This window comes from Cynara cardunculus, assembly GCF_001531365.2.
Source record: "Cynara cardunculus var. scolymus isolate 2C chromosome LG 10, CcrdV1, whole genome shotgun sequence".
NCBI classification, from domain to species: Eukaryota; Viridiplantae; Streptophyta; class Magnoliopsida; order Asterales; family Asteraceae; genus Cynara; species Cynara cardunculus.
Window position 1 is genome coordinate 14,905,409 of NC_037537.1, and position 12,906 is coordinate 14,918,314.

The window sequence follows — 12,906 nt, forward strand, 5'->3', positions numbered from 1 at the left end:
ACTTTGACAGTATCAGTTCACATCACGTCTCAACTTACAAGGTTCAAAATGGTGTGAGTCGTGGTGTCACGACGAGTTAAAGGCTTAAGCCTTACACGCCACAGCGTGGACGCGGCGTTTAGGGAGTTACATAAGGTGTCAATTTTGTATGACACACACACACACACACACACACACACACATATATATATTTATAGGGTTGGGTTCACGTGAGACCAATTTATGTTCATTGATCAACATTATAAGCTAATGATATAATGGTCTAAAGTTGCACGGTGACAATTTTGTTATTATAAGAGCATACAGATGTTTGTAAAATGAGTTGCTTCCACTTTTTGTTCAAGTCTTGCACAAGAATTCGCCGCYGATAGCTTCCATACTGCAGATTAAAACAACCATCTCTTAGGGCCATTTACTAAACACTTACTTCGGTAAGTGTTGATCGAGTAACTTTCCTCACCTAATGCACATGGCAAGGGCCGAAAATCTTACCCGRTAAGAGCGATAATAAGGATAGAGAGTTTTACCCGGTAAGTGATGGTCAAGATTCTTACTCGGGTAAGTGTTTACCGGGTAAATTGTTGCATACGATATCGTTTTAATATACTACAATCTTATCTGGTAAAATAGATTATAGTGCCGACTCCTACCGGTAAGCGCTTACCGGGTAAGTATTTGGGTAAACGACCCCTTACTACTTCTATTTCTTGCATAATATCAATAATTTATCAGGACTCTTGGCATAGTTTGAAAAAATCAAATGTTTATATTTATGGAATTGAAAATTGCCTTACTGTATAAAAGTACCATATTACAGTTTGCAGATAAACATAAAAAAACCCTGTACATTTAGACAATATGCATTAATAACTTAAGCAACACCGTTGTTCGATCCTCTCTCCAACCTTGTCTTAGTGGGTGTAGAGTGACGGCTTGAGGCTTTTTTCTACAAAAGATGATGCAATTCATGAGAAAAGAAAGAAATATAACAAACGATTGTGATTCACAAACTGTTTTTGGTTTACTTGCAAAATAACCACACAAACTCATAATTTTGAGCCAGACTAATATTTCAAAATTGTAATTCACCCGCGCTGCATTGCGCGGGTACACCACTAGTATATATATATATATATATACATAGTAATTAAGTACATGGGATTAGAAAGCTGTAAAGTGAAGACTAAAAAGGGGGGGGGGKTGCAGCCCTATAACCCTACCATGTCTTATCCTCTAAAGTAAAGAAAGAAAAGGAGGGGGTTAGGTTTCATCTTTCTCCTGCGATCTTAAAGAAGAGAAAAGGGGGGGGGGAAGGAGCTGGACAGAAAAAGAAGAAAAGAGTAGGAAAGAAAGGAAGGAAAGAAAGAAGATAAGGAAAAAGGAGATCATCGTCTGGGGCTGTGGGGGGGGAGCAGGTTCATAGAGGCTACTGTCGGACACAAAGGGTGGCCGTAGCTACCTGGTTTGGAAGGAAGAAATAGCAACAGCAAGTCCGTAGAGAAGAAGCAGCAGGCAACGGTTCATTGATCTGCCGGGAGAAGAAGAACCAACAGCAGCAGCGGGAGCTACCTGCGCTGCTCCGTCGCCTCTCGGACCGCCAGCGCCGTGTCTCCAGCCCCGTTCACTTTCTTTGCGCCTCCTAACCCTTTTGCGTTTTGAACCGTTTTGGGCCACTGCAGCAACAGTAAAACAGCATCGCTGTGAGCTGTTTTCCTCGCCATTCTCGCCGGACAGCAGCAACGCAGCCGCAGGCGCTGTTTTGTTCCTTCTTCCGTGCCCAAATAGCAGCCTGCTGTGCCTTTCCGTCACCTCGCCAAAACCAACAGCTACTGCTGCGTTTTCTGAGTTTTCTCGACCACAAACAGCAGCAGCAACAGTGGCCGAAAGCCACTGCTCTTCGCCTTTTGTCGCCAAAACAGCAGCAGCAACAGTAGCCGAGAGCCACTACTTTTTTTTCGCCTTTCGCCTAAAAACAGCAGCAGTAAGTGCTGCGTTTTCAGTCTTCTTTTGTCGCCAAAATAGCAGCAGCAAGGGCTGCGTTTGCTGCACTCTTTCTCGCATCAGCCCAGCAGCAGCAGCAGCAGCAACAAGCCGTCTGCGTTTCTTTACGCGTCTCGGATCACCTAGCAGGAGCTGCCGGTTCCCTTTCCGAACAGCAGTTCAGTCACAGCAGCTCAGCTGTGATTACCTTTCGTCTCGGCCGCCAAAACAGCAGCAAGAACCGCGTGTTCTCTCTACTCATCACCAAACTGCAAGCAGCAGCAGGTGGGTTCAACTTAACCTTTTATTTGGAACCTTATACTATAGGAATAGAGTATTGTACTTATCTTATGCTTTAACTTGATACATTACATATTTAGTTGGAAAGAAGGTTTCGGGTCAAAAGGATGAACTAGTAGATCCCGTTATTGATGATTGGTCGAGTTTGGGTAAATGGTTTTATCGCTTGGTAAAACACCCGTTGTCATAGTGTCGATGGCCATTGGCTCTAAAACCTTCATGTACTTAGTTTAGAGTTCCTTATTGGCAAGTGGGGGTATTTCTCTTGAGCTAGGACACACTCGAAATCATCCTGATATGTGAGTACTAAAAGGCTATTGGCACCGTACTTAAGTATCGTACTTGATTATATTGGACATAAAGTTGTGAATGGCCGTTTTTTATGTTTTGTGTGAAGGTTGGTGTAAGTTGGTGATAGGCATTGTGATTATTATGTAATCACCAAATCATCCTCTCACTACCACTCGGTAATAGGCATTGTGATTATTATGTAATTACCGAGGTAAAGAGCTTATGATCACGAACGACTACATGACTGGTTCAGGTTGATGTCGATGGTTTTTATACCGGTAAGTGATGCTCTATAACGTTAATCCATGACCTACTTTGTGTTCCGTCATGTCTAACGGTAAATCGGGTCTCCCCCGTCATCTTCGGATGTTTTGACCCTTCTGCATATTATATGAGACTTATTTACTCTTTTGTTACCGCTTAAAGTTTTGCCATCTTTATGTACGTCCTTGCTTGCATATAGGGTATTGCATTTACACCGTTCATATTGTTTGGATTCACTAGGCGTAAGCCTAACACTTTCTGGTTTTGATTACTTATCAGGTTCCGTTAGCGGCGGGGCTTAATAGGGTCGAAAGGAACGTTGGTTCGTGAAAGGCTCTTTTGTAGATTAAGCCTTTATTACTTTTGAGCGTTGCGTTTGTTTTGGTTATACGGTATTTTTGGAGATTGATAGAAACACCCGTCTTTATTCTAGTATAGAAAAGTCTAGATTAATAGGTTGTTAATTATCGTCTCGGTAGCTGATTTGTAAACGCTTTTCTATTACCCCTTTTGTTTGGTGAAATTTTTTTTATATAAAATTCTGATTTTTTTTCGTTACACATTTAAGTCCTTTTTGCCTTATATTTTTAGGGTGTTACACCATAATCAAATGAGATCCCCTTCTTTACTAGATAAATACACCATATGTACTATAAAGGGTTTTCTTTATTTATTTTTTTGCTTTATGACTAAGAGAAATATTGTGAGGATATGGATCCCATTTATTGAAACATGTCCCTTTTTAACTCGTTCAAATGTAATTAACGAAAATTCCTCGTTCAAATGTAATTAACGAAAATTCCCAAGTTTATGCACTTTTCACTTAAACCGATTAAACAAGTTAATTCTATAATACCTAGAGCATATGATAGATAAAGCACACCAACTCAAATAGTATGAGTTCTCATAAAAGGGGAGTGGGATGAACTCACTTGTAGGATTCAGGAGAAATCCTAAATTCTCGGGATTAATCCGATAGGCGCAAGGCGCGAAGAAAGCAGGACAGCGGCGTCTGAGTTGCTGTTTGAAGAAGGTTGTCCGCCGAATCACTACCGCGACTGCTTGAAGATCTGGCAAGGGATGCAACCAAAACTACACAACAATGGCACCGTTGCTGTTTGCTGTGTACGTACGAAACAAACAGCAAAGGAACAGCACAACAGTGCTTGTTGTTTGCTGTAAGTTGAGAACGGGAAGGCACGACAGCGTCTGCTGCTGCCTAAAGCGACACGGCAGCACCTGCTGCTGCCTAGAGCGGTCCCAAAAGTTGCTGTTTCGGTCTCTTTTTCACACAGCAGCCACGGCTGTGTGCTGTGAGCTTGCTCTCCAGTCTTTTTTTTTTCACACACAGCAACCACGGTTGTGTGCTGTGTGCTTGCCGTCCGGTCTTTCGATGAGGCTGACGAAGCTGCCTGAGGAGAGGTGAAGACAGTAGGCAGAAGTTAAACGTACAAGGTGAAGGCTACTGTTCCTGTAAAGTGGAAGGTGGCGAAGAGGCAAAACGGGAGGCAAAGCTTCTCGTTGATGTTGTTATTTCACGAGCACCGCCGCACCTGCTGCTGCCTGAAGCGACCAAAAACGAAGGACATCCAGGGAAGCTATCGAACGGGGCTGTAGGCACGAAAATGGTGTGGCCGGCGCTAAGGTGGGTCTGACCGGCGGTGGTTGCAGCTCCGGCAAGAGGGTCRCAGCTTGAAAGAGGTTTCCACAGGTATAGGTTAAGTCTAAATTCAAGAGAGGGGTCGGTTCATAATGTTGCACTTCCATCTCAACCTTCTCTCCCCCTCAAGACTTATCTTCCAAAACAATCTAAGTAGGGGTTAAGGACTCTCAGGGAAGAGAAGAACCCACAATGGAAAAGAGGATTACTCAAGTGAAAGGGGGGTAGGACAACCCAAAAAGGTCGTAGGTAGCCCTCCCCTAAAATCATTATGAAACCTATAGATCCAAGGAAGGCTGCAAAGTACACTTATATAATTATATGTATTTATATATAAAAGAAGGAGATGATATCACTAAACAAGGAAAGACTAACAAAAAAAGAAAGATAAAAGCTCTAGAAGGGGAATGATAACGTACCTCACTAACGGGACTAAAATCTCTGGTGCTCACGGGGCAGGGAAGAGGGAAAGATTTTCGAGCGTTACAATCCTTCCCACCTTGGGTTCAATTTCGTCCCCGAAATTTCGATCACTTGAAAAGTTGTGGGTAGCGCCTCCTTAAATCCTGTTCCGCTTCCCATGTTACGTTAGACCCTCGGTGATGTTTCCATTGTACTTTAACCATGACAATTTCTTTGTGTCTCAACACCTTGCTTTTTCTTTCCAAGATGGCTTCCGGTTCTTCAACACACCGGTTGTTCTCGTCCACACGAATTTTCGAAAGTGGAATAATACTGTCTTTTTCTGCTAAGCACTTATCAAGGTAACACACATGAAATGTGTTATGGATCCCGACCATTTCTGGTAGTAGCTCTAATTTATAGGCTTGAAGTCCCACTCTATCCAAGACTTTAAACGATCTGAGGAAACGAGGGCTGAGTTCCCCACGTTTTCCAAAACGGATAACTCCTTTCCAGGGGGATACTTTTAGCATAACGCGGTCGCCCACCTGGAATTCTATCGGTCGGCTTCTCTTATCTGCGCAACTCTTTTGACGAGCCTGGGCCGCCTTCAAGCACTCCCGTAAGCACTTCACCTTATCGGCTGTTTCTTGCACAATCTCGGGACCAGCGAATTGTTTCTCACCTGCTTCTAACCAGCATACCGGAGTCCTACACTTTCGTCCATACAGGGCCTCGAAGGGTGCCATCCCAATACTGGAATGGTAACTGTTGTTGTAGGTGAACTCCACTAGGGGTAGGTAGGAGTCCCAATTCCTGCCAAAGTCAATAACGCACGACCTAAGCATGTCTTCGAGTGTTTGAATGGTTCGCTCACTCTGGCCATCGGTTTGAGGGTGGTAAGCTGTACTCAAATTCACTTTCGTGCCCAATTCTTTCTGCAAGCCACTCCAAAAATGGGAGGTGAATCGGCTGTCCCGATCTGACACTATGGACAATGGCATACCGTGTCTCGAGACAACTTCGTCGATGTATAACTTGGCAAGCTTCTCCATGGGCAACGTTTCACGCATTGCTAAGAAGTGAGCACTCTTAGTCAGTCGGTCAACCACTACCCAAATCGTATCATGGCCTCTTAATGTTTTCGGGAGTTTGGTCATGAAATCCATCGTGATATGTTCCCATTTTCACTCGGGAATCTCCAAGGATTGAAGACTACCATAAGGTCGTTGGTGTTCCGCCTTCACTTGCAAGCAAGTCATGCATCTCTCCACATAACGAGCCACATCTAACTTCATCACAGGCCACCAATATGTCAATTTCAAGTCCCGATACATCTTGGTGCTACCCCGATGGATGGAGTATTTGGACTTGTGCGCGTCTTCTAGTAACAACTCGCGGTTGCCTCCAATCTTGGGTACCCAAATACGCCCCTAAAATAACTTCAATCCACGGTCATCCTCTGACAACAGCAAACGTTGTTTCATCATTATCTCACTCTTTAGGTTCTCTTCCAAGAGTGCCTCAGCTTGCGCCACCTTGATCCGATCGATCAAACTGGACACTACATCGATCCTGGTAAGCACAGCTTTTGTCCCACTACTATACTCCTTCCGGCTCAAAGCATCAGCCACTACATTTTCCTTACCCGGATGGTATAGCAATTCACAATCGTAGTCTTTGAGCAGCTCAAGCCAATGACGTTGCCTCATGTTTAATTCTTTTTTTATCAAAGATGTACTTCAAACTCTTATGATCCGTGTAAAGCGTGCACTTAGTTCCGAAGAGGTAGTGTCGCCAAAGTTTTAAGGCGAATACCACTGCTGCCAGCTCCAAGTCGTGGGTGGGATAATTCTTCTCGTGGTCCTTGAGTTGTCTGGATGCGTATGCTATAACCCTTCCCCTTTGCATCAAGACACAACCCAATCCCATTTTTGAGGCGTCGCTAAAAACTACGAAGTCTTCGGATCCTTTTGGCAAGGAGAGGACCAGGGCTTCGCACAATTTCTTTTGGAGAGTTCTAAAAGCATACTCCTGCTTCTCTGTCCAGATATACTTCACATTCTTCCTAGTCAAAGCTGTCAAGGAAGAAGCAATCTTGGAGAAATCTTGGATAAATCTCTGGTAATAACCTGCCAGACCCAAGAAACTTTGAATTTCTGACGGATTCTTTGGTGGCTCCCAGTTCATCATCGCCTCGATCTTGGATGGGTCCACCTTCACCCCGTCTTGAGTGACAACGTGACCCAAGAATTGGACCTCTTTCAGCCAAAAGTCGCACTTGAAGAATTTTGCATACAACTTCTCTTTTCTTAACACTTCGAGAACTTCTCGAAGGTGCTGCTCATGCTTCGTCTCGTCCTTGGAATAGACGAGTATGTCGTCAATGAACACTATCATAGATTCGTCAATGAACGGTCGGCACACTCGATTCATCAAGTCCATGAATACCGCTAGTGCATTCGTCAGACCGGAAGGCATGACCATGAATTCATAGTGTCCATAACGTGTTCAAAAAGCTGTCTTCGACACATCGTCTTCTCTTACTCGAACTTGGTGATACCCCGAGCTAAGGTCGATCTTATAGAAGCAACTTGCCCCCTGAAGTTGGTTAAAGAGGTCGTCTATCCTGGGAAGAGGGTATTTGTTCTTCACGGTTGCCTTATTGAGCTCTCTGTAGTCAATGCGCATTCTCAAGGTGCCGTCCTTTTTCTTCACAAAAAAACTGGAGCTCCCCACGGTGACGAACTCGGTCTGATAAATCCCTTCTCCAGGAGGTCTTGCAATTGAGACATCAACTCTTGCATTTCGGATGGCGCCAAACGATAAAGGGCCCTAGCAATTAGAGCGGTTCCGGGATGAGGTCGATCCGGAACTCCACTTGTCTATCAGGCAGTAATCCGGGTAGGTCTTCAGGGAACACATCAAGAAATTCATTGACTATCTTCACGTCTTCAATTTTCCTTATCTCTAGCTTGGTGTCTAACACATACGCAATGAATGAGGAACATCCTTTAACTAGGCACTTACGTGTCTTTGCCATGGATAAGAGTACTACATTCCCTTTCCTTTCTTCTCCATAAGTTAGCATTGTGTCCCCGCTCGGCAAAGGGATTCGGATCAGCTTTTTAGAGCATAAGATTTCTGTTTGGTTCTCAACTAGCCAATCCATCCCGATTATGATATCGAATCCGCCTATAGTCATGGGTATGAGGTCCACCCAAAATTCCTTTCCTTCAATCCCCAAAACACAACCTCTAACAATTTCGCGCACCAAAACTTGACTACCATTTGCTATCTCTATGATTAATGTATCTTCTAGTGTACTAGGTGGCGTATATAAGTGTTGATAGAATGCAGTGGACACAAAGGAACATGAAGCACCCGAATCAAAAAGTACATGATCAGGTACGGAGTTAACAAGGAACGTACCCGACACTACATCCGTCGACGCCTTAGCTTCTTCTCTCGACATCTGAAAGGCTCGACCTGTTGCTTTCGGGGCGCCCTCTTTTCTTCCTTGGCTTCCACCTGATTTCAACTTTTGGCAATCATTCTTGAAATGGCCCGGTTCCCCGCATCCAAAACATATGGGTCCTTTAATTGGACACTCGCTTCGTGTGTGGCCGGGCTTCCCACACTTAAAGCATTTGGTGGGGGTAGGATTGGTGCTACACAGGCCGTGATGTTTGCTGCGGCACTTGGGACACCATCTTGTCTCTTGATTGATATGGTTGCTGTTGCCAAAATGGTTTGGCTTTTTGGATGGTGCGTAGGGCCCTTCCAACTTTCTCTTCTCACCATTCGACATTCTTTCTTCCTTTCTCTTAACATAAACTGATTCCAAGACCTTGGCTTCTTCGATTGCCTCCCTGAGGGTGGATGCTCTAGAATTTCTAACCATTACCATCATGTCTGCAGGTAGCCCTTTAAGGTAGGTTTTCATCTTATCTTTCTCCGTTGGGGCCACGTGTCCCACCAAGTTTAGCTTTTCCATGAAGAGTCGTGTGTAGTCTCTTACCGTCAGATTTCCTTTTTTTAAAGTTCGGAACTCTTCTTCTATACGGTCCATCTCTTGCTCATTGCAATACTCGTCCATTACTTTTTCCTTGAATGTGGTCCAACTCATCTTGGTCAAATCAGTGGCCTTCATGGTCGAGATGGCAATGTTCCACCAGGTAAGTGCTGCACCCCTCAGCATTTGAGAGCCAAACTTCACTTTTTGCCCCTCGTCACAGTCACAAGCCCGAAAGGCTTGCTCGATTTCCCAGAGCCAATTCATGCATGCCACGGGATCGTCCGACCCCATAAATTCCGGTGGCTTGCAACATAGTAAGGTCTTGTAAGAGCAAATTCTACCCATTTGCCTCGCCTCGATCGTTGCTAGTTCCTGGGTTGGGATTACATTTCCCGTACCTCCAGACCCCCCCCCCATAGTTACATTCTCGGCAACTGCTTCATGCTTACGAGTATTACCGTCTCTGTCCTCCAAAAGCTTCATAAAGAACTCTTGTTGCTGGGCCATGGCTCTATTCATGGCGTTCATCATAGCACCCATCATTCTAGATTCCAGGGTTTCTTCTTCCATTACGGGGCTAGAGGTGGCAAGGTCGACTTCGGGAATGTGATTATTTCCACCGCCCAAGGTGTTTTGTCTAGGAGGAACCCTTGTGATGGTGGCTCGTGGCGGTTGATCTGTTGTAGATTCAGTTACTGCATGAACTTCCGGAGAGGTATCCCGTCTACTCCGAGTGTTCACCATTAAAGACTGTCATACAAGAGAGTGAAGAGAGTTATGATAGGACGAACACAGAATTAACAAAATACATACCGAAACATTCATAAATCCTTGTAATAACAGTAAGTTCAAGCACGCTTGTGTAATAACTTACTCAAAATAACATTAGATAAGTGAAATTTTGAATAGGTTATACATAAGAATTCTTAACACCATCGTCTCAATTCATGAATGGGGTAACTCCGTTGGCCCTAGTGCTCTCCTATCTTAAAAGTTTCTACCCACATCTCACAAATTAATACTTACAATCTCAGCTTAAGTCTAGGCGTCATGATCCCCTACCTAGTTCACTTAAACTAGTGTTTTGATACCAACTTATAACACCCTAAAACAAAAGGTAAATTTGAACCGAAAATATAAAATGAGAACCARGATTTGATACAAAAATTCACCCAACAAAGGGGTAATAGAATAGCGTTTACAAATCAGCTACCGAGAAGTTAAATAACAACCTACTAATCTAGATTTTTCTACAACTAGATTAATGACGGGTGTTTCTATCTATCTCCAAAAATACCGTATCATAAAAAATGCAACGCTCAAAAGTAACAAGGCTTTAACTACAAAAGAGCCTTTTCACAAAACAACTCTCCTCTCAACCCCTTGAAGCCTCGCCGCTAAAGGAACCTGTTATACAGGTCATACCAAGAAGAAGTGTTAGGCTTATGCCTAGTGAGTTCAAACGGTAAAATGAATGCATGAAAGGAGAGTCATTGCATAATAATGCACGTATATAACATTGACGTAAGTTAAACAATTTAAGGGGACGGTAATTYCAAGGTATAACATAGTGTGGCCAAAAACATCCGAAGATGACGGGGTAGACCCGATTTCCGTTATTTATGACGGAACACGAAGTAAGTCATAGATTAACGTTGTAGAGCATCACTTACAGGTATAATACCATTGACATCAACCTAAAACCAGTCGTATAGTCAGTCATGATCTTAAGCTCTTTACTTCGGAAATTACATAATAATCGCAATGCCTGTTTTCGAGTGCGTGTGAAGGTGATTGGAAATTACATAATAATCGCAATGCCTAAATCCAACTTACATCATCCTTCACACGAATAAACAAAACAAACTTTCATACTCATAATCCATTACCTCATAGCGTCATGTTCAAAGACGATAACTTAAGCATAAAGGCAAMTATTCACAATACGGTTTTTATATAAGTCCATAATCAAATGAGWTCCCCTTCTTTACTAGATAAATAAACCATATGTACTATAAAGGGTTTTCTTTATTTATTTTTTTGCTTTATGACCAAGAGAAATATTGTGAGGATATGGATCCCATTTATTGAAACAAGCCCCTTTTTAACTCGWTCAAATGTAATTAACGAAAATTCCCAAGTTTATGCACTTTTCACTTAAACCGATTAAAACAAGTTAATTCTATAATACCTAGAGCATATGATAGATAAAGCACACCAACTCAAATAGTATGAGTTCTTTTAAAAGGGGAGTGGGATGAACTCACATGTAGGATTTAGGAGAAATCCTAAATTCTCGGGATTAATCCGATAGACGCAAGGGGTGAAGAAAGCAGGACAGCGGCGTCTGAGTTGCTGTTTGAAGAAGGTTGTCCGCCGAATCACTACCGCGACTGCTTGAAGATCGGGCAARGGACGCAACCAAAACTACACAGCAATGGCACCGTTGTTGTTTGCTGTGTACGTACGAAACAAACAGCGAAGGAACAGCACGGCAGTGCTTGCTGTTTGCAGTAATTTGAGAACGAGAAGGCACGACAGGTCTGCTGATGTCTAAATTGACACGGCAGCGCCTGCTGCTGCCTAGAGCGGTCCCAAAAGTTGCTGTTTCGGTCTCTTTTTCACACAGCAGCCACGACTGTGTGCTGTGAGCTTTCTATCTAGTCTTTTTTTTTCACACACAACAGCCACGGCTGTGTGCTGTGTGCTTGCTGTCTGGTCTTCCGATGAGGCTGACGAAGCTGCCTGAGGAGAGGTGAAGACAGTAGGCAGAAGTTAAACGTACCGGGTGAAGGCTGCTGCTCCTGTAAAGTGGAAGGTGGCGAAGAGGCAAAACGGGAGGCAAAGCTTCTCGTTGATGTTGCTGTTTCGCGAGCACAGCCGCACCTGCTGCTGCCCGAAGCGACCAAAAACAAAGGAGACACCGAGGGAAGCTATCGAACGGGGCTGTAGGCACGAAAATGGTGTGGTCGGCGCTAAGGTGGGTCTGACCGACGGTGGTTGCAGCTCCGGCAAGAAGGTCGCAGCTTGAAAGAGGTTTCCACAGGTAGAGGTTAAGTCTAAATTCAAGAGAGGGGTCGGTTCATAATGTTGCATTTCCATCTCAACCTTCTATCCCCCTCAAGACTTATCTTCCAAAACAATCTAAGTAGGGGTTAAGGACTCTCAGGGAAGAGAAGAACCCACAAGGGAAAAGAGGATTACTCAAGTGAAAGGAGGGTAGGACAACCCAAAAAGGTGGTAGGTACCCCCCCCCCCCTAAAATCATTATGAAACCTATAGATCCAAGGAAGGCTGCAAAGTACACTTATATAATTATATGTATTTATATATAAAAGAAGGAGATGATATCACTAAACAAGGAAAGACTAACAAAAAAAAGATAAAAGCACTAGAAAGGGGAATGATAACGTGCCTCACTAACGGGACTAAAATCTCTGGTGCTCACGAGGCAGGGAAGAGGGAAAGATTTTCGGGCGTTACACATACATATACAAATAAATTCCAAACTCATAAGCAAACAAACTCTTAACTAAACCAACAATTTATGAATCGAATAGAGAAGAAACTTAATCCAAACCCAAACCAAATGTGCTTCTGTTTGTGAACCACCCTCACCCACCGAAAAAACAATTGCTTACATCCCTATTTTCTCATTAAATAAACCTAGTGACCATTTCCATATTTCCTAATAAAATCAAAGTTTTCTCTTATGCCAACTAAGTCAAGTTTTGACAACTATGATGGAGCTACTACTGTTTTAATGATATTTAACAATTCATTTAAATTTATATGAAAAAAAGAAGAAAAATAATACCCTTTCTTTTGCAAACCCAAATGGTGGTGGCGACGGGGCTGGTGGTGACGGCAGAAGAGAAGCAGCAAAACAGAAGCTGGTGGTGGTGGCCGGCGAAGACAATCGCTGTAACATAAGCTGGTGGTGGTGGCCGGCGAAGACAATCGCTGTAACATAAGCTGGTGGTGGTGGCCG

General features: G+C 43.5%; 1 protein-coding gene across 1 annotated transcript; it reads right to left on the reverse strand.

Moving 5' to 3' along the window:
- Positions 1 to 7,739: 7,739 nt before the first annotated feature.
- Positions 7,740 to 9,485, reverse strand: LOC112520019. Its single transcript, XM_025128325.1, has one exon. The coding sequence runs from the start codon at positions 9,483 to 9,485 to the stop codon at positions 7,740 to 7,742; it is 1,746 nt and encodes a 581-aa protein (XP_024984093.1).
- Positions 9,486 to 12,906: the final 3,421 nt, after the last annotated feature.

Coding starts and splice junctions, on each gene's coding strand:
- LOC112520019 (XM_025128325.1), bottom strand. CDS start 9,485: ATGGAAGAAGAAACCCTGGAATCTAGAATGATGGGTGCTATGATGAAC.